Raw genomic sequence first — 21493 nt, forward strand, 5'->3', positions numbered from 1 at the left:
CCACTCAGGGACTCCCCTGAGTACACAGCCCCCAATTGCCAGCACTTGAGGCTGCTGTGTCTTCCCTCTGAGGGCCTGTTTAGTTTGCCCTCTACGATCACGCTGGTCTCTTGGCACTGTGATAATGCCTCCCTCCCACAGAACATCTGTGTTTGGAAGAACCTCTCTCCCACCTTCTCAATGTTCCCCGCAGCAATGAACTTGGATGTTGCCTGCCCTGAAGTCCTCCTTATGTTCAGAAGTTCCCTTTACCATGTCCTCACCGGTATTTTGTACCCTTCCCAGATTATCGACATGTGTCCCGGAGTGTGGAACAGGGTAGTAAGCAACAAAGGAAATGAGGCCAGACAATGTGATTAGTATGAAAGAGAATTTTTTTTTTTTGGGGGGGGGAGGTTTACAGGCTTTCCATTGAGAAGCCTGAGAATGTTTCTGATCCTATGAAGTTAATTTCCAATAGATACTTCTTCCTCTTCTTGCTTCCTGTTATAAGATGGGGGTTGTGTACACATGAAGGAGCTCATTAAACAGGTATTGAATGAATGGAGGAATGAATGGATAATTTTATTTCCTGGAGCCATGATCTGAGCCAGTGAAAAAGACAGAGAGGGCAACATAAAGAGCACAGAACCAAGAATCAGGAGATGTGGTTCCAGGCTCAGGATTTCTGCTAATGAACCGTGGCAAGTCTTCTACCATCTCTGGCTGTACCGTCTTCTTCATCAGTAAGACAAGAAGCTTGGTCAACATAGGTGACCACCCAGCTCTAAAATTTTTTGATGAAATATGTCAGACATACAAAATGTATGAAACATAATGTATGAACACTTGATACCTCCCACCCAGCACAATTCCTTCCCAACATAATACTTGGGATTTTAGCAGCCTTTGATTTAGAAAATCAGTGATACCAAATAGCAGTGGTGCTTTCATAAGAATCTCTATTTTAATTGTTACAATAATAGCTACACTTTAAAAATAGTACATATATGATCAAGACACATTTAGTCTAAGGCAATTCTTGATGTAAGTGAAAATATGTAATAATCCTTGTAATATGTTTTTATGGCCCAGAGTAGTGTTTCTGAATAGTGTAATCTATACTACCTTTTACATTTAAGAAAAAGTTTTGAAAAGCGTTTTTTTTTTTTTTTTTTTTTTTTTTTTTTTTTTGGCTGTACCAAACTTTTGAATGTGCCCTAGACCTGCTGAACGAACATCTCTGAGGGCTGGGTCTGGGATTCTGCCTTTTTGTTTGTTTGTTTTTTGTTTTTTAAATCAGTATCCCAAATGGTATTTAGAATTTGAACTTTAGATCTCCTTGTTTTACGGAGCTGGGCTATACTTCAGTTCTGTACTTCACAATATTAGCACAATGACAATGAATAGTCCTTTAAAAATTAGCTTATCTGGTTCCTTTTAAGCATTTTACAGATAATAGAGATTTTATTTATACCCAATTTTCAGTAATATGTCTCTTACTAAAATATGTTATACTGGGAATGAGGTCAGTACATAGATAAATGAATTTCTCTACCCAGCCTCTCTGCGAATCCTCAGAGGTATTCTAGAATTAGGATTCTGACCAACTTTGGTCTTGGTCTTGCTGACATTTATGAGATTTCATATAAATGAACAATACAAGTCACTGTCTCTGTTAGGGACTGCTATGGCTCTTGGCACCCTGTCCCCCAGATTCTGGTTGCATAGGCACAGGAGCTGGAACTTAGGGAAGCTGGGTAGCCCAGAGAACAGAAGTTCATCTACACGACCACCCCCCAACTCATTATTCCTAACTGTACTGCAAAATGATTGCAAACAGCCTTGACCAATAATGGCAGCTTTAAACTATTTCATTTAAAGAAGTGTGTGTCAAGCATAGATAAGGTGCTCAGCACTGTGCTGTGGAGTATGGACCATTTAAAGAAGATCAGATCTTTCAAAAGTTCTTGTACTGTGGAATGCAATCCAAGTTTTAATAAAGTAAGTTGTTAATTAATTAACTTCTGGAATGCTTACTTCACTCTTATATATAGCATCATCTTTTCTCGGGCACTGTCAGCTGTGTTCATTAATTTCTTTGACATTCATTTATCACCCTTCCATGTCTTGGTGCTATTTTCTTGGGCCCAATTGTGCGTAAGTCATATTTCTTGCTCTCAAGGAGGGCATGGGCTACTGGGAAATAAATAAACAACCAGTCTACCGTGAGTGATAAGAGGCTGGCAAATTGCTACAGCAGCCAAGTCCATGGAGCAACTCTGTGGGAGGATACGGGAAGGGGGAGTTGACATGGACGGCTTCATTATGGAGAAGTCGGAGTGGATAGTTCAAGAGTAAGCAGGAGTTCAGCAGACAGATGGTGCGGGTGGGCACTCTGGCATAGGGGATATCAAATGCAATTACATGGAAGTCTAGAAAAGGTGACATGTTTATTTAACTTGCATGTGGGGGAGTTACAGAAATATCCTTTTGCAAGCAGAATTAAAGTGGACTTGCTGTGAGAAGAAATGTTTGGTTTACCGTGACCGTGTTTTCTGATTTTGTAGCTTTTTATTGTGGTAAAATACACATAACATAAAACTTATCATTTAACCATTTTTAAGCATATAGTTCTGTGGCATTAAGTACATTCGTGTTTTCATACAACAGTCACTGCCATCTATCTCCAGACCCTTTTCTTATCTTGCTAAATTTAAACTCTGTACCCTTTAAACACTAACTCCCCGTTACCACCTGCCCTCAGCCCCTGGCAACCACCATACTACTGTGTGTCTGTGAATTTGACAACATGCCTTGTACAAGTGGAATCATAAAGTATTTGTATTTTTGTAACAGGCTTATTTCAGTTAGTATAATGTCCTCAAGGTTTATCCATGTTGTAGCATGTGTCAGAATTTCTTCCCTTTTTAAGGCTGAATACTATTCCATTGTATGCATAAGCCACATTTGTGTATCCATTCGTCCATTGATGGAGGGTTGCTTCTACCTTTTGGCTATTGTGAATAATGCTGCTATGAACATGGGTGTACTCGAATTTTGTATCTCACTACTTAAGTTATTAAACTCTCAAATAAGTGCAGGAGGACTTCTTGTAAGTCCTTTATAAGGCAGTCCCTTTCGTCAAGGTGCTTACAGTTTTGTTGGGGAGATGTACTCACACTCACAAAACCAAGACTCCAGGCAGAATATTAAAATGCCCAGCGGCACTGTCAGAATTCACTTTTAAATTTCCTGTGATTATTTGCAGGAAGCAAAGCCACAGGGCTCCTTCTAGACAGGTAGTGAACTCAGCCGAATATAAGCTGAGGACTGAGAAGTCTAAGCATCACTATGTGCCTTTGCAAACTGAATCCTCTCCTCTTGGTGAAGTTGCCTCTGAGCACCTTGACTAATAAGCAGGTCTTCGCTCACATCTGTGAGCATTGTGGGGACAGTGGGAAGGAGCTGGGCAAAATGAATTTTATGGCTAAGAACGCGAGGGAACTTTCTTTCTATGAAGCAGGTGAGAGAATGTATCACTAGCCAAATTATTTGTACCCAAGGTGGCTCAGGAACCAAGGATCCTGTGTGTGTGTGGGATATATATATATATTCTCGACCAACATATATATATATATATACACACACACACATATATATATATGTTGGTCGAGAATGAGCTGTTGTCAAACATCCAACAATTCTTCAGGGAGCTACACATTGTAGTGAAAATAGACTGTTAAGTGTGTGGGAGCATCTGATATCCTCAAGCCCAGGGCTGGGCTGGTCCCTTCATTAGGTGCCCATCTCAGCTGTTTCACCCACTCTGCTGTTGCAGACTTTCTGCTTCCTCTGCCTGGATTCCCAGGGACTGGGACGCACAGGGTTAGGAGGTAGTTCTGGGTTCCAACTTCTGGCCAATGTTCTTACTCATGTCCTCTCTTGAGTGTTTACTCCTGGCTCCTGTTGGATCCTCTCTCTACCCAGCTTCCTATTCCTGGGCCTTACTCACTGGCACAGTACATTAAGTTCTAGGGCCACTATTCCAATACAAGGTCCCAAGGCTCTGTTTGTGAACTCCAAACACTTTCCCTTGGTCTTTCTTGTCTGCGTTGGTGTTCCAGGACTTGTATTGTTTTGTTTCCTAAAAGGTCAGATCCTGTAGGGCTTCATCTGTCCTTGCTGGTGGGGCTCTGGCTAGCAAAGCAAATGTACCAGATCAGGTTGGCCATTCTGGGGGAAGGGCCAGGTCTGTTGGCACACACTCTAGGGTTGGCATGGGCTTTGTGGGAGGCTGGCCTTAGCCACAGACGGTGGCACCATCAGTCCTTTTTGTTCTTCAGCCCCTGGCAAAGCCTGAGCAGATTAGATTCCTGTCCTGTAGAACACAGATGCTTCCTCCTGAGCCCAGCTGCCCAGACAGTGCTCCACCTTGGAGCAACACAGTCTGGGAAAAAGGACCTGTCCCTGAGAAGCCCTCCTGTTTCTGTTCTCCTGGTTATTCCATTGTCTCCCCTCTGTCCAAATCCATTTTCTGTCTTCCCAATGAGCACAATAACATGGTTGTCCGAGTGAAGTGTAATTGACATATAAACAAATGGCTTAATGATAATAAATATTTAAGCATTTTCAGATACTTCAGTTCCTTTAGTTTCCCTAGTTTCCAAACAGAACTGCAATTAAATTCTAATTCTCCAGTTGAAAATGGTTTGGGACATCTGACCAGCAGGCAGGTGGAGTAAATACAGATTGTGTCTAACCTAAGCCCTTAGAAACAACACTCAGATAGTACTGGTAGCTGTTATTAACAGGACCTGGAGGCCTATTTCTGCTTTTCTTGCCCATTTTCATTTTGAAGCATTCTACCAGCTCTTGTAAGGAGCACCTGTGTTGTCACTATCATTGAGATCTTGGGAGAAATCATTTGGTCATGCTTTTCTGTGTGGTCACTGCCCATAGACCCTGTAAGAGCCATCTGGGAGTATGTGCATGGTGGTCAAATTAGAGGCTGTTTTCCAGTTCCAAAGAGAAAGTTTAGTTGCATTTTGAGTTCTTATGATGAAGGTATTAAAAGACATGGCCAAGCTTGTCAAGACACTAACTATAGAAATAGTTAAGGTTTCAGACACACAAGTGAGGAGTTGGCTGGGTGCCTCTTGGCCGAGCTTGAGGGAAGGATCTTGATTAAATAAAAGTCTCAAGAGAGAGAGGGAAACCAACAGGGGCATGGATCAAACGAGAGAGAGATATGGTCAACTACAAGATTCTTCTGGAAGTAGAAGGCATTTAAAGGTCTGGCTTAGAGCTGGCCCTGTGGCTCACTTGGGATGCGATCCCCTTACCGGTCCAAAAAAAAAAAAAAGTTCTGGCTTAGCATGCAATATGTTCTCTAAAACTAGGGCTGGCGAGAACAACATAGTTCCTTGCAGGGGTAGGTAGTTGGTATTCATTTTGACTGTGTTGCTAGAAAAGAGAAAGAAGGAAGTATGTGGAGCTTGTGAAAGTGACATACTGGAAGAGAACAAAGACAATCAAATAGTTGAGGACTGACCTGTCTAGATCAGGTTTTGTCATCCTCTGGGTGTTTTTAGGACTCTTATGCTCTTAACTTTCACCTGAGTTCATCAAAACACACCTTCTGTATTCCTTTGGCTGACAGGAGCAGCCCTGATTTTAGTGACTTGTTCAAAGGGAGGTGTAGCTGGAAAGTTGTGTTTATTAAAGTCCACGTGAGTGAAGGTAAATGCGGGTGTGGTCAGGAAACATAGCTGGTTCCTCTCTCCCAGTAGGCACAAGATCAGAGCCAGCCAACTTGCAGATTGTCATGCCGGTTCTCCCACCCTGAGGTCGTTTCAGTTCATCTAGCACTGCAGCTAAGCAGAATGCTGCAGTCCTGGGATATACTGCAAGTTGGAGCTGTGTCCCCAAGTGCACGCCAATCAGACAAATTCTAGACTTCACCGGTTTGTGGCTGCTGGCCTAAAGAGTCATTTGTTATGTGTCTGAGCCAGACTGCAGTACAAAGAATTTTCCTCTTCCTCCTCTTCCTGTCAGATGCACCCCGCCTCCCCTCCTTTACTCATAATTGGCTTTAGAGTCCTAGGCTGAAGCAGACTCTGAGGCTATAGTTTTCTTTTCTCTCTCCTGTGTGTTTGCTGCTCTGGTTTGCTCTCCTTCCAGGCCCCCTTGATAAAAAGGAGAGCTGTTGGAAGTGATTGGAGGTGGGGGAACTGACCCCCAGACTTGGGAGTGATGTAGGTTGCCATCACTTGGAGACTCAAATCAGCTGTGATCCAGAGCCTTCCCTGACAACATAAAGATATTTCACCTCAGTGAGGTCATGCTCTTGTCCATAAAAAGCAGACAGCCAAGGGGCATCAACACTAACTCTATACTACACAATAAGATCACTGAGATTTTAGTGGAAGGGATAGACTTTAGACAGTATAGGAAGCTCTAAGTTGAGTTATTAACATTAGAGTATTAAAAGGCATGGCCAAGAGAAGATTCTGGATTTGCAATGAGATTTTCAAAGTAGACTATGTATTCATCTCATTAGGATAGATTATGTTCATTCCTATCAACACACTAGCTGTAGAGATAATTAGATTTTAGATGCACATGCAAGGAGCTGGGTACCTTTAAGCAGGCTTGAATGGTAGCATGGTGGGACGTCTTGAGTATGAAAGGTCCCAGAGAAGAGGGGCTGTAGGTTGGCTCTGGATCCTGTGTTACTTATTTTCTAATCTGTAGCCCAGATGTTTGATTAGAGAGCTTGCCAGGTCAGTTTGCTAGGTAGTAAGATGGGGTTCAGATGAAAATGGTTTAAAAAAACTGGAGAAGTGCTCAGACTGAAGTTTGCTGGGGAAAATGTAGAATTATATGCCAGTTATGAATAGCTACACAAGCACAGGAAGTGGCTGTGAATGAGCAAATGTTACAGAAAGATCTGGGATTTAGGCTGAGGTGAATATCCGTCAGCAGTGTGGGGCTGTGATTAGAGCAGCTCTGTTCAGGACTGCAAAGTGGAGTTTAAAATAAAGGGGTTGTGAGGCAGTGCCCCTTCTTATAGCTGTCATAGGTAAGATCTTTTCTAGAATAATCTCTACCCCCAAATCTTCAGACTAATAGGACTGTGGGTAGACTTGGAGACTGACTCACAGATAAAGGAATTTGGGGATTGAACTCGTAGGGAATAACTTAGAACTCACAATTATCTTTTGGTGTGCAAAAACTCCTGATACAAAGACTGGCACCAGCTCCTCTTACTGTTCATTGAAGATGGAATGGAGTTTCAGCAGCATTTGGTTAGACACAGGAATACTTGCCTGCCAGTGGAAGTCATGAAATGGTAGAATGAGTTAGTGAGGGAAGTTTCTGATTTTTTGATGAAATTTTCAAAGTAGGTTGTGTTCTCATCTCATTAGGATAGATTAGGTCTATTCCTATGGTCCAACCTGATGGCTGAGTGGTAGAATTGATAGCCACTTAGTGTCCTTGTTCTAACCCAGAGATTGCCTGGGCCCCTGCCTGCAGACATCTGCCTGCTTTTCCATCCCGAGGTGCTCCATATCCCCAGGAACGGCACCAGCTCCCCGCACCTGTCCGTGGCCCTCTGTGTCAGGCTCTGGGCTAGCTGGGGCTGTACAGATGCACTGATTGGATTACATTTCTTTGTTCTCTTCTCCTTTGCAGTATGAGTTTAAAGCCAAGAACATCAAGAAGAAGAAAGTGAGCATTATGGTTTCAGTGGATGGAGTGAAAGTGATTCTGAAGAAGAAGAAAAAGGTAAGAGGCTCTGAACCAGAAACGCGGGAGAGAGGGAAGCCGGGAAGGCAGGCAGGGGGTACCTTCCCTTCTAGCTCACTCTCTGGACAGAATCCCTCCCTTACCTGGCGAGCTCTTCTGCTGTGACAAGCAACACTGTTGAGAGGCTGCAGCAGAGCAGAGAATGAGGCAGGGCCTGTGGCCTAGTCAGCCGCCTTGCTGCATCAGTCCTGGTATCTCACAGGTGACGGGCGTCAACTCCTGCCATCCTTGCGTTCAAACCCCTCTCCTTTTTTTATACCTTTACCTTTGAATCTTGATCTTGGGAATTATTTCCAATTTAAATGATAATGAGTAACAGGGTTCAGTGGGGGAGTGGATGAGAGGAGGCTGCCTTGGCAGCTGTCCCCTTCTGTTGCTGGAGCAAGCCTCAGTCCCACCCCAGGTGCCACACAGCCCCTTTGTGCATCCTGTGTCCTCTATTACAGCCCATATTTAAATAGTCCTTAAGACCCAGCCACTGCTCTTGCTCAGTGTGCGGGAAGGTGGAGCATGGCTAAGGTGGGAGGAAGAGGAGGGAGGGGTTGATGCACACAGCGTTGCTCTGGGTCGGGGTGAGACAGGCAAGTGCGCCTGTGTTGTTTAAACACTTGTCTGTTTTGTGTTAGTTGTCTGTGTTGTGGGAGAGTAACATCAACCCCTTGGAAATACTAGATTCATAAGGGGCAGGGGACGTGTGTTTTCAAAAAGTAATGGAAAAGAGCCTGGTTAATGGAAGATATGTAAGGAGAGGTTTTGGGGGTTTTTTTGGTTTTTTTTTTTCCTGGACTCGGCTAATGCCTTTGTTTTTATAAAATTTATTATTACACTTATTGACAGTAGTACCATAGCATAGTACTACTTAGACTTGAGTTTCCTTTGGTTCCAAACCTAAGTTGCTTTTTATTCAAATGGGACTTAAGCAGACTTGAGTCTGGGGTGTGAGGGGCAGAGGGTGGAGGTATGGAAGGCAAAGACAAGTACACAGTGGTAGGCAACGTAAACTTGGAGAATTGCATGACTGAGAGGGATCTTAAAGGGTAGCTGTCTCGTCAATCCAAGGGTATAAATCTTCTCTATAACATCCTCACAAAAGAGATTGTCCAATGTATGTCCAAGGTATGTCCAGGATACCTCTAGTGATGGGAAATTTACTACTTCTTGGGGCATCTCTGGATGGCTACAAAAGCTTCCTGTATATTAGACCAAAACGTGTTCTCTCATGCTCCCTTAATATCTTTAAGAGTGGTTCTAGAAAGTGTTTTATGGCTGAGGTTGGAAGTATGTAGGAAAAAAACAGATATACTGTTTATAAGGAACCAAATCTTTCAAAATTCAAAAGGGTGAGGAATCTGTAATAGCTTATTAAATATCTTTGACGCCCACTGTGGGGACCATGGACCCATCTTGTTCTTACCCTGGGGCTATCTTTTCTGCTTCTCCCCCTACCTCACATACATGTATGCAGAGGTTGTCCATGGGACAGTCTTTAGTGTTGTCCTCTCAGGAGTTCCTGAGCAGGAGGGTTGCTGAAGTAAGCTGAGGCCTATCAAGTCCCTGGGCCCCCATTAAAGAAATTGTGGACGACAGCAATGTGAATTTGCACAAGACATATCCTCAGAGAAGAAAATGGGCCAGTGCAACCCAAGCTCGTGACTCAGGGAGCCAGGCTGAATCCCAGTGTGGCTTTTGTCACACATGTCAGATTGCTTTGCACAGCCCTCCGTGTGAGGAAGCTGGCGGCTTGGTGCCTTCATGTCCAGCTGATAGAAAGACTGTCTCTGGGGGGCACTTTCTGGGTTACAGGATGCTTTCACACTCATTGCCATCCATCCCCTCATCACCTTGTGTACATTTCTCTTGGTCAGCGTCCATGGCACCCAGTCACCTGGGGAAACGAGCCACACAGGTGATCTCCTCACAGGACTGCACCTCTCTCACTAGGGTCTGAACTGTCAGCCTTTCAGAGCCAGACACTGAGCCTCATCAGATGCAAAGTTATGAACCTTAGGATGCTAACTCATACAGACAAGGTTCAGAAGAGGCTGATGTATAAACTAGACCAACAGTGTCTTCATTCATTCTGAGACATAGAAATCTCCTGGACAAGGTACTCCCATCAGCCTGGCGAGCACATTTTCTTTCTATTGGAGGCAAATGATGTGAGAAGGCAAGTTATTAGCGGTTGCTGGGTGCGCACACAAATGGAGCACGTCAGCTAATTGTGCGGCAGGAAGGTTTCCTGGCCTCAGGTGCTACAATACTTGGCTCCAGTGGATGTTCATACTGGCCTTGTTGGGCAGATGCTGTTGCTGGAGTCTGTTTGACAGACCCTGACAGCGTTTGGCTCTGTGGCTCTCTGGCTCCTATACTTCCATGCTGACATGCCCAGAATCTCCCCACCATTTCAATGCACATACACTTCTGACTGACATCATCTCTGTTTACTTTCAGTTAGGTTACATTTCAAGGCCTGCTGTCCTAGGGGCAGTTCTGTACCTTTCAAGTAATTTAGTATCCTCTGATGTTGTCCATTATGGGGCGACTTCGTAGTTTTGTCATTAGGAGACAATCTGATTTCCCATCTCACTGTCTCCCCCCTGTATCATGTGCCATGTGTGGTGGTATCCCCGTCGTGCATGTGAGAAACTGAAGTCAGATCACACAACACGTAAGGAGCAGTATGCTGAGGTAGCACCTGCGAGAGAAGCCGCCCCCTTCCACTAAGGCCACGAAAGCTAAGCTGAACTAGCGTCTTCCCGAGGGAGTCCTTGTGACCTTGTGACTCACTTTGAAACTCCATTTTTGGTAATTTCCAGTGTATGTTCACCCTCCTGCTGGCCAGAGAAGCGGTGATCTAGCGGGTCTTTTCTAGATCTGATTCTTCTGATGCCAGGTTTGGGAAAAGGGAACCTCCCATCTTGTTTCCTCCACCCACGCTCGGTGTCCATTTCAGGGCTGTGGCTGTGATTTGGATAATGCCTTTAATCACAGGGTTCATTTTACACTGCCTCTGACAGATGAATGCACATTAACAGCAATCAGGCTTTTTGTCATCTTGTTCCCATGTGACAGTCCTCTGGTATCTGAGAGTGCTATCAGCACACTCAAACACACCCAGGTCTTTCACACACACACTTTCGTTCTTTCTCTTTGTAGAATTGATAGGGGGTGAGAATAGACATGCTATGGTGTAAATGCACAATTCTCTCCAAGGAAATAGAACAGCTGGCAAAATTCACTGACAGCCATCATGATTAGGTTAAGAACTGGAGCTCCTACCAGGTGTAGAAACAGCCATGGCTTGTATTCTGCCATGAGGCAGCAGTACTATGGACAGCCTGATGTTCCCTATTTATTAGTCAGGCACCTGTACCAGATTAGTTGGTAAAAATATTGACTAGTTCTCTACTCCCACAAATAGTATGTTGGCTTTCACTGAGTCAGTGTGACATTGTGGAAGGAGCCCTTGGTTGAGACAAGAAGACCTGGGTTCTAGTCCTGGCTCTACCCTTCCTGGCTGTGTGGCTCTGAGCAAGTTATTTTGCTTCTCTGAGCTTCACCTATAAAATGAAGAGTTGGATTAGGTGATCACTTTAATTTTTCCAGCTCAAACACTCTGCATCAGCTCTGGAACCATGCTTTTTGGTGCTTGTGTGTATGTATAGGTCACCTGTATGTATTCAAGTCTTTGAGAACCTCTTGTACTATGGAGAAAGCAGACCCCAGAGGCAGAGCAATTGCTGTGTCGTTGTCTCCCAATCTCTAGGGCAGGAAGGAACCCTCTGAGGTCAAACACCCCCTGAAGTAGCCACCAAGCCTCCTGTCTCTCCTCGGCTTGTCTACAGCTGGTGAATGGTGGTGTGCTTCCTTGCTGAGGAGGACAGCATGTTTGCAAGGAGCCCGTGGCCTCCAGTGAAATTTTAAGGGCAGGGGCCATCTTTGTAAGCCCAGCACTAACCAGGAAACCTGGCACATGCAGAGTGTTTTCAGTAATTGTGGTTGTTGGCTCACTGGATCAACGAACATTATGTGTGTGTGATAATGTCATTAAAGCAGGGAGAAATAAGTACTTAGTAACTGAGTAAAATGAAGTCTAGTTTGTTGCTTTTGATTATCACATTCTCGTTCCTCTTTCTCCTCTTATCAATCTGCCACTTAAAAAACAAGGATGAGAGCCTTTCCCAAGCATAGAAAGGCTTCAATAGAAATTGCTAATTTTGATAGTATTATTAGTAGGACTTGTTCAGGTGACTCTGATTTTCAGATGCATTATACTAGTGTAGGCTGTAGCCAAATATATTATAATTATTGCTCGCTGAGATGTAAAAAACATCTTTTTGGTTATATTAACAGCTGTCTAAAAATGCTGTCTTCTTGAACTGATGCCAGCAAATAATGAATCACAAATTCCTTATGAATCCTAGATTGAATTTGTGAAGTGAACCCAGTTACTAAGATAATTAGCTTTACTTTGTTATCTCTCAATCAGTACATTTCCTTCAACTCCCAACCAGGCCCAAGTAATTATCTTTTCTATGTATATAATAATGCTTATTTATTATAGTGCTGGATTCACACTATAGCATCATTTGCTAGGGAGTGGAATCTTGAATAAGAAAGATTAGTCTTGAACTTCATCCAAAGGATTTTTCTAATAAAAGAGCTAAAGGGCCTCAGTTTCATGTGGTTTCTCTTGTAAACCAGTAAATCTGTTGAGATCCCCTAAGGCAACATTCTAGAATGGCTTCATCATTCTCATTAACAAATATTTATTGTGTCTACCATGTTCAAAAAACTGTAGGTTACATTGGGGTATTAGATATGGACCCTTTCTAACAAAGTTATTTTTAATGACACTGTATGCATTCATAGGTATATTATAGCTCTTATAAAATCGCATTATAATTATTTATCTCTTTCCCCCACAGGTCATAAGCCTTTAAGGGGCAGGAACTGTGTCTTCTCCCAAATCTTATTCCATCAACTTAGGAAGATACAAGAACAGAGGGAGCAAACAGATAGAAGTAATTCCCACTAAGATGATAATGAGAACAGCTAATAATAATAGCCAGCACTGATATTGAGTACCTACTGTTTTCCAGGCCTTGCTTGATGCACTTTACACTTATTAAATCCTCACCACCATCCCATGGCGTAGATACCGTTCTTATGTGCATTTTAGAAAAAAAGATTGAACAACTTGCCCAAGATCTCAAATCCCAAGCAGGTTTTTACCACTACTATGTTTCTACGTGAGTGTATACTAATCTCCTGGGAATCCTTTAGATAAAAAACCCCTCTATAGAAAATGCCTAACTAATTAGTCCAGGGTCTTTAACTTCTAACCTGTACTCTGTCATGGGGATATCACATCACAAGGAAATGATTTTCCTGCCCAAACAGTACTGTTAGTTACTATGGAAAAATAGTGCTCAAGTCTAATTGGGTAAGAAATGGAGGCACTCAAAATTATAGAACCAGGATTTTAGGAGAAGGGAGTTAAGAAAGGACCTGGTCTGATCCTCTACTTGATTAGAGGATCACGTAGTTACTGACAGGCCCAGGGTATGAATTTAAGCCCTAAATTTAGTCCAGTCTTTCTTCCACCATGTTATGTTTCTTGGCCTTCTTTATTTTCCGTTAGTTTTAAAACAGACCTATTAGGAATTGTGTGAAGATTTACTAGTACCTCTGTTTTAAAATGTGTTTTCTGGTATCCATAGATTATACCTGTAGGTGGAAGATAGCTATATTTTCAGCTCGATCCTTTTATCTAGAAGCATGGAGAATTTGTCAAGCTGTGTTTATATGGCCTTTGCAAGGTTTTTTATTTTTAATTTTAATTTTTTTTTCTAAAGAAATAACCATTGCTGCCAGGCGTACAAATGATGCTGCATGAATAATGGTGATGCTTACTAATAATTTCCACTAGGGATAGGAAAAAATTGTCAGTACAGATTCATCCTCCACTTTTGCGCTCTTTGGAAAGGGCTTAAAGATACTGTATCCATTTCCAATTTCCAAAAGGAGGCAGGACCAGTATGATAATTATTCCTGACTCTGTTTTCTCTCATTGGCACTGTTCTAGGCAGACCTACCTCTAAACCAGTTCCCACATTATATTCCCTGCCAGAAGCTTTTGGAATGATAAAATGGCTGTGAATTTCCATGGAGCACTTGACATTTGCACTCAATAGATAAAAAAGAGAAGCCTCCTATATCAAGGATGTGCTTACCCTCACTCAGTGGTCTTACAGAAGCATACACAACAAGTCCTTTATCCCCTTTCTCTCTTAAATGCAAAGAGCTTCCTGGCAGTGGTGAGTGAAAGACTTTGATTTGATTGCTTGGAGTAGCAAAGAGAACTGAAGTCTAGAGAGAGAGGAGACGGATTTTCTTTACCACTGGAGTAGGTGGTCATGGAGGGAAATAAGTTAACTACTCTGAGCTTCAGTGTTCATCTTTAAGGTGGAGATCAACTTTAATGTAAAAGAAAGCAGTATGTAGAAGTTCATTCCTAAATGGAATACAGGACATTTTCCCCTATATCAACTAGGAAACATATTGTGAGAATCAAAAATGAAACTGATAAAGATGATTTTCCTATATCTTTCCATTCTCAGCTTTCACTCTCTGTGTTAGTCTGGGTCCTCCAAGAAGCAAATGCCAAGACAGTATTAAATGGCTGCGGGAGAAAATGGGGAAGGCATCTAGGAAAGGCTGGGATAGCTGTCAGACTGCAGGGTGGGCCTGCCTCCGCGTGCAGGGGTGAGGGAAGGCGGTTTGGGTGAAAGGCTCTTAGACTGCAGTGTGGTCTGAGGAAGGTTTGGCAAGGCCATCCGGGATTTCTGCAGCTAAAGTCACCTGTCAGGGGGTTGCTGTGTTTCCCAGGACTGTCTTGCCTCAGTAGTAGTATCCCTCCACACTCAGTCACTGGCTGGAGCAGCCTGTGACAAGCATGGCCCCTGAATGAACGCGAGCAGCTGGGCCCTTGGTTAGTTAAGCTCCCTGTGGTTGGAGGTCTGTAGGGTGCACTCTGGTGACCACACCTTCCTTTCTCTTCCAGAAAATTTTGACTAGCCAGTGTATGACATGGAACCTTCAAGTTGAGCTAGTCTCTCACTGACTTTTAAAATTACCTTGGAGTAAGGAATTCATAGAGAGAGAGAGAGAGAGAGAGAGAGAGAGACAGGTTAGAAAACCATATTTGCCTTAGGTTCTTAAAAAACCAAAACATTGGCGAGTCCCCACTATCCCCCAAACACTTTGAGTTATCTTACTTTCCTGATCTCTTCATAGACTCGCCCAAGGATTACTGTAAGATCTTTAAAGGGAGAGGACTAGATTTTAGTGGGATTTTCAGAAAAGAAAAATAAGTAGGTGAAAAGATCTTTATCTTGAGAGTCCCCCCTCCCCAAGATATTCTATACGGGTGCTAGGACCTCTTTTCAAAGTAAAGTATTTTCTGGCTTCCGTAGACCCTGCCGGTGTTCATTCTTATTAAATTATCACAGGGTGCCCTGGGAGCCTGGTCTTCCCATCCTCCTATTCAGGTCTGCCAGAGAAAGAAAATAGTTCTGTGTATTTTGCCTCATTTTTTCCTTTTAATGGTTACATTACTTACATTCTTCAGAGTTTCAGAGAAGTCTTGCCCCGGCTATCTCTGATAATGGAGGTGTGTTGCTAGGCTAGGAGGAAACATGAGTGGGTGCTTGATGCATGTCCTGTCTTAGTGCTGCAGCCAGTTTGAGTGGAGACGTAAGTGCAAGTCACAAAAACCGTCTGCCAATATTGGGGGCTCAGCCTATGCTCAGTCTAGGACTCGATATTCTCCAAAGAGAGGGTTTGTTGGGTAGAATTGGGTCTTTTTTTTATCACAGAGCTCAACAACTGGGCAGTTTTATGCTGGCCCCTCAGTGGCACTTGCCCTTCTGGTCAGTCAGGTGCTGATCCCGAGCCCAGTTGGTCATGCCCAGGTTGGCAGAGTTGGTTTCATCAGACGCACACAGCATAAACCAAGTCATCCACACTCAGAAAGAACTCTTTTTGGGGCTGCTTTTCTCCAAAAGGGGCAGTGGATGTGGTAGCGGCTGGGAGTTTCACGGCCTCTTTGGTGCATTGAGTCATTTACTCCTCTGCTTACTTTGACAGTCACAGCACAGTAGCACAGACTCTTAGGAGAAGACTCTCCTGATAGGGAGAACATGAGAAAAGTGAAGACCTAGTTCCTCAGGAGCTGAGCACCCTCTTGCTGTTACCCCTCAAGTGTTTAATTCATGGCAGTTACTTAGTGAGTAGCACTGAGGGGGGCCCTGGCCAGAGACAGTGGTTAATGAGATCACTGTCAGTTGACTGTTTTTGGAGTGTCAGGGGACCCTCCCTGTGCCAGATTCCAGAGGACTATGCAGTATGTGAAAGAGATCTCTGGTTGGTGTTTCAATCGAACCTTTCTTTGGTATACAACAGTGGCTCTCAACTCTAGGGTCACATCACAATCACCTGAAATGTTTGTTAAAGCTACAGATTTGGGGGCCTCACCGTGGACCCTCTGTATTCCTGTACCTATAGAGGTGGAGCCCAGGTACTGTAGGTTTTAAAGGAGAAAAAATATATATATGTGTGTGTATTTGAAGCAGACTTTTGCTTTTGGGAAGGCGGAATAGATGCACTTTTCCCTATTCCTTCTGCTAAGTGCAACAGAAAACCCTGGACATTATATATAAAACAAACATAAGGAGTTTCTGAAAGGTGGAGAGAAGGCAGCTGGCTAAGAACCTTGGTACCCAAGGAATTACATAATTGTGAGTTCCCTGGGTTTTCTTTTGACTTCGTATATCCCAGACTTGGAGTTGAAGAAGCCGGCAATCCAGATATGCCAATGGGGACAGACATAAAATCTGTTCTCCCTAGCCAGAGGAGGAGGGAAAAGGACAGCATAGTAAGGCACAAAACTTCTAGACATAACCACTCTCTTTCAGCCAAACAACACAGAAAAAAACTGCACCACCACTATTCCCCCAGCTCCCCAGGCAGCAGTGGCTGAGCAGGTGCCTGGGCTTTCATCTCATTGTCCAGGGGTGATGAGGTGCCCCAGCCACCCTGCCGGGTGGTACCACAGAAAGCTGAGAAGGGCGCCAACCACCCCCCAACCCCATTTCCCACATGGTGTCAGTCGAGACCGCATGAAGAACCCAAACTTCCACCTCTGCCCACTATGATGAGGCCACTTACCCTGTGTATTGTCAGTGGAGGCCACATGGAGAGCAGTAACAGGACACTCTTATCCCTTTGAGCCAGGGTGGTGTCAGTGGAAGCCCTGTGGGAAGCTAGAACTCCCACCCACACCCAGCAGTAATGAGCAGCCCCTCTCCCTATTGGGTGTCAACAGAGGCTGAGTTAGAAACCTGGACTTAACTCCTACCTGGCAGTAATAAGGTGGCATCCTCTTCCTTTCCCTGTTTGAGCAGTATCTAAGGATGACAATTACAGCAGAAAGCTTAAATAGTACTAGAGTCTTATAATACTCAAAATGTACAAATTCAATTGAAAGTCACTCACCTTATCAGGAATGAGGAAAGCCTCATCCTCAATGATAAAAGGCAATTGATGCCAAAACCAAGAGGCAAGAGATGTTAGAATTATCTGACAAAGATTTTAAGGCAGCTATCACAATAATGCTTCCATGAGCAACTACAGACACTCTTAGGAGTGAAAAAGTAGGAAGTCTCAGCAGAGAAATAGAAGAAATAAAGAACAAAATAGAAATGTTAGAAATGAAAAATAAAATAGTTGAAATAAACTCAAAAGATGGATCAACAGCGGAGAAAAGGTGCTTCATAAACATTGCTAACTGAATTGAATTATAAGTGTAGGCAGAATATGTGATCATGACTATAGATGTGGCTTAATTTAGTATTTATGTTACGAAAAATTTGCCTCAAGTTCAAACCATATTTTAAACATTTATACTTTGCTGTTTAAAGAACTCCTGTGGTGAACAATTATATTGTGTGTTTAAAATAAGTGTCCAAACATTTAGACTTTAACTCTGACAAATTTCAGTGCATCAGTTGAAAACCAGACTAATGTGTGATGGTTATGAGGCAGCAAAAAATGCAGCAAACCAGGCTTTGCTGGTTAATGTCATGGCTGGAACATGGAAAGGAATGTGTCTGTATACCATGATGATCAGGGATCCAGTTCAGAGTATGAGGTTTTGAGGGGGACAAAGTACAGTATGTACAAAGAAAGTCAACTATGGTAGCAAGAAGTCTGGAGATTTCATCAAGCAAGGGATGTATGCAAATCCTGGGATTGTTGGGTATAAAGAAGAAGGTCTGGACTTCCTGTATTTATATATTTGAAGGGGGTTCTTACTTAGAAAAAAAATGAGTCTCCTTGTTCTGTGTTGCTCCAAATAGGTCATTTATGTATTAAAATTTTGTAGTGTATTTAGTAGCAATTAAAGGAAGGCATCTTTTAAAAAAATAGTTAATTTTTAGTTATAGCTAAAGTTTTATTGTCTATAAAACAATGTTTGATATTAATTGCTTATAAACCAGTCCAAAACCTACCTCATTGGATTGGATTGGTGTTGAATCAAAATTCAGGGATTAAATAAGATGTGTATGTGTGCATGCGCCAGTGTGTGCCACGTGTGTATTGTGTTGTGTTGGGTAAGGCTTCTGGAAAAAATGCTTTTTCCTAATGTTACTCTAAGGGCCTGGACACGGTCTCCTCTAGTCCCTGGTAGAGGCCCAACAATTGCCAAACCCTGATATGTTTTGAGAGTTGCCATTCTGTGCATTATCTCTGAGAAATCGACATGGCTAAAAGTACTCATTAATTAATCCAATACATGCTTTCTTGTCCTTTCCCCCCCACTCTTGAGTCTTTTTTTTCATACATGAGTGTATCCTTCCCCAATTCCCCATGAAAGCACTGTGTCTGTGACAAAGGCCAGTGAAGGTGGAGTGGGATTCTCCATCCCTGCACCAGGGGGTTGGACCCAAGGGCTTGTGATTGGCTACTGACTTCGGTGCTCCCCCTCCACATTGGGGTGCTACTCACCTCATCAAGCACTATAGTCAAATCCTCTCTCCTCCCACCTCTCATCCCCAGCTGCATGAGGGGTCTCCTTTGTGTTCATGGTAGGTTAGGTTTGCAGCCAGAATGAATATCCTCTTATGGGTGACACTGCAAGGGTACGAGTTAACTTACCTGGCTTGTGTGGAGCCCTCCCTCCTAACCCCCCACTCCGGCTTAAAGGAGGGAAAATGGACCCTACATTTCTTGCATTTGGCAGCATCATTTGCCCTCTTCTCCCTTTTGTTCCCCTTCCTCTCCCACTGCTCTGGAATGATGTATAGGCTTTTTTTCCTTGCCATTTCTCTAAGAAATTTTAATTTAGAGTCTGCCTGTGGTCCCTTGAGGCCTCCTTGGGTCCTGCCTACACTCTGTGCCCTGGAGAGACACTCTCCTAAAGAGTGCTTGAAGGAGACTGATCAGACTAGACACTTGACATTCTCCACTTGTCCTTTTTAGAGCAATCGACTCCAGGCCACTCAGGGAAAAAATCAGGACAGTAACAAAATGCATGTGTTTGCATAAGCATCAGTAGCTCGTGTGCCCTGGTTCTGTAGCTGAGGACAAGCCTAACTTATTCATTTATAGCTTCTTTTATTGCAGAAAAAGGAATGGACATGGGATGAGAGCAAGATGCTGGTGATGCAGGACCCCATCTACAGGTAAGAGTGCAGTCCAACACTCAAGATGTCGCTGAGCACCTGGGTCCCTTGCCCTTTTCCTCAAACCATCTGTCGGGCTCCAGACAAATTTAAATAAACTTCACTGCTTTTCCCTTTGGAGACCTCTCGTTTCTGTAGATGTAAGTACAAGAAGTAAATCTGCCTTATCGTTAAGATTGAGAGGAAAATTATTCTGGTCATGTTGAATTGCACTCTCTAAGAGAGCTATGAAGGATTTCTGCTTGGTGTTCAATCCAAATCTCTCAGTTGTAATTGGAGACCTTTTTGATTTGTGTAAGTTTTGTCCTAACTGAAATTCCATACTTGCAGATATGTTGATCAAAATGAGAAAACTGGTTTATTCTATCACCCTGTGCTCACAGTTTCCCAGTTTTCTCTCCCACCTTTCTGCCCCTTCAGAAACTGAGCATAGATAAGGGGGTTGTGATCATTTAGGAAATCAAAAAGTCACAAGTGTAATCTCCAGTGCTATGGTCTGAATGTTGCGTCCTCCCCTCCCAAATTCATATGTTGAAATCCTAACCCCCAAGGTGATGGTATTAGGAGGTGGGACCTGCGGGAGGTGTTTAGGTGGAGTCCTCAGGGTTGGGATTAGTGCCCTTATAAAAGAAATTCCAGAGAGCTAGCTAGCTCCCTCCAACATGTGAAGACACAGCTAGAAGGCATGTCTGTGAACCAGAAAGTGGGCCCTCACCAGACACCAAGTCTGCCAACATCTTAATCTTGAATTTCCCAGCCCCCAGAACATGAGAGATATAAATTTCTGTTGTTTATAAGCCACCCAGTTTATGTTATTTTATTATAGCAGACTGAATTGACACATACCCAGAAAATGCTTTTACAATGAAACTGGTAATTCCTACAGAGATTAGATGGATACTATCCATGTGTATTCCCCTGGGCAGAAGAATACCGGATAGCAACAACATATAGAAAGCCAGGGCTCTCCAGGGAACCATGGCAGGACTTTGAATCATGGGTGTCATTCTTCTGTCCTGGATCTCTGCAGACCAGGCCCCATCTCACCCCTACCTCCTTCCTGTCTTTCTCACTAGGAGAATGGCCATTCCTTTGGGAATTTGGGGACCTAGATTTAGGTTTTGATTTTGTCTCCTCTTAGATTATTGCCATGCCATTGTTGACAAAGTGGATAAGGGTTGGAACTCAACTGTGAAGTTGACAGCATGATGGCTTCTCTGCCTTCTAGTGAAAGAGTACATACCTGTGAAATGGAATTTCTGTTCATTCAAGCACATATACATGTGTGAAACACTCATGCCAGGTACTGTGCTAGGTAATTTAGTAGATTACTGAAGTGAGTGAGTCACGGTCCCTTGTTCTCAGGGAGTTTTTCAAAATCCAACAGTCTAGTAAGCAAATGGAATCCTGAGCAAATCACTGTGGTACAAGACAGTGTGTCTGACAAAATGAATTTCTTTCTCTGTGTTCCTGTCGTACTTTTTAATATTTCTTGAAATAGTTGTTTTAGTATGTTACTGCTAAAATTTGTCAGTCTTTTTCCACAAGGCTGTGAGGCTTTTTGAGGGAAAGAACGATGCTCTACTCACTTTTGTATATCTAGTGCCAAGCCTGTGTCTGGCCCAAATGAGGCACATAATCAATGTGCAATGGGTGGATGGATAAATGCACTGAATTAATTTAATATCTAAAAATTAATGTAAATGTTTCAGTGGCTCACTTGAGGAAACAAATGATGAGAAAAGGCTTTAAGAAACAGATTGCCTCGGGCCGGCCCTGTGGCTCACTCGGGAGAGTGTGGCACTGGGAGCGCCAAGGCCGCGGGTTCTGATCCTATATAGGGATGGCCGGTGCGCTCACTGGCTGAGCACGGTGCGGACCACACCGTGGTGAGGGTTGCAATCCCCTTACCGGTCAAAAAAAAAAAAAAAAAAAAAAAAAAAAAGTCCCCAAAA

At 43.3% G+C, this 21493-nt stretch overlaps 1 protein-coding gene across 1 annotated transcript in view; it reads left to right on the forward strand.

Annotated features, from left to right (window-relative positions):
* Positions 1-7677: 7677 nt before the first annotated feature.
* LOC103608228 (carboxyl-terminal PDZ ligand of neuronal nitric oxide synthase protein-like) overlaps positions 7678-21493 on the forward strand; it is a gene marked incomplete at both ends in the record, with an annotated part of 56511 nt that continues 42695 nt past the window's right edge. Inside the window, 2 exons of the mRNA XM_008592678.1 lie at positions 7678-7770; positions 19480-19538. Coding sequence (XP_008590900.1) covers positions 7678-7770; positions 19480-19538 — 152 coding nt within the window. The remainder of the gene's footprint in view (positions 7771-19479; positions 19539-21493) is intronic.

This window comes from Galeopterus variegatus, unplaced genomic scaffold (assembly GCF_000696425.1).
Source record: "Galeopterus variegatus unplaced genomic scaffold, G_variegatus-3.0.2 Scaffold8175, whole genome shotgun sequence".
Taxonomy (NCBI): Eukaryota; Metazoa; Chordata; class Mammalia; order Dermoptera; family Cynocephalidae; genus Galeopterus; species Galeopterus variegatus.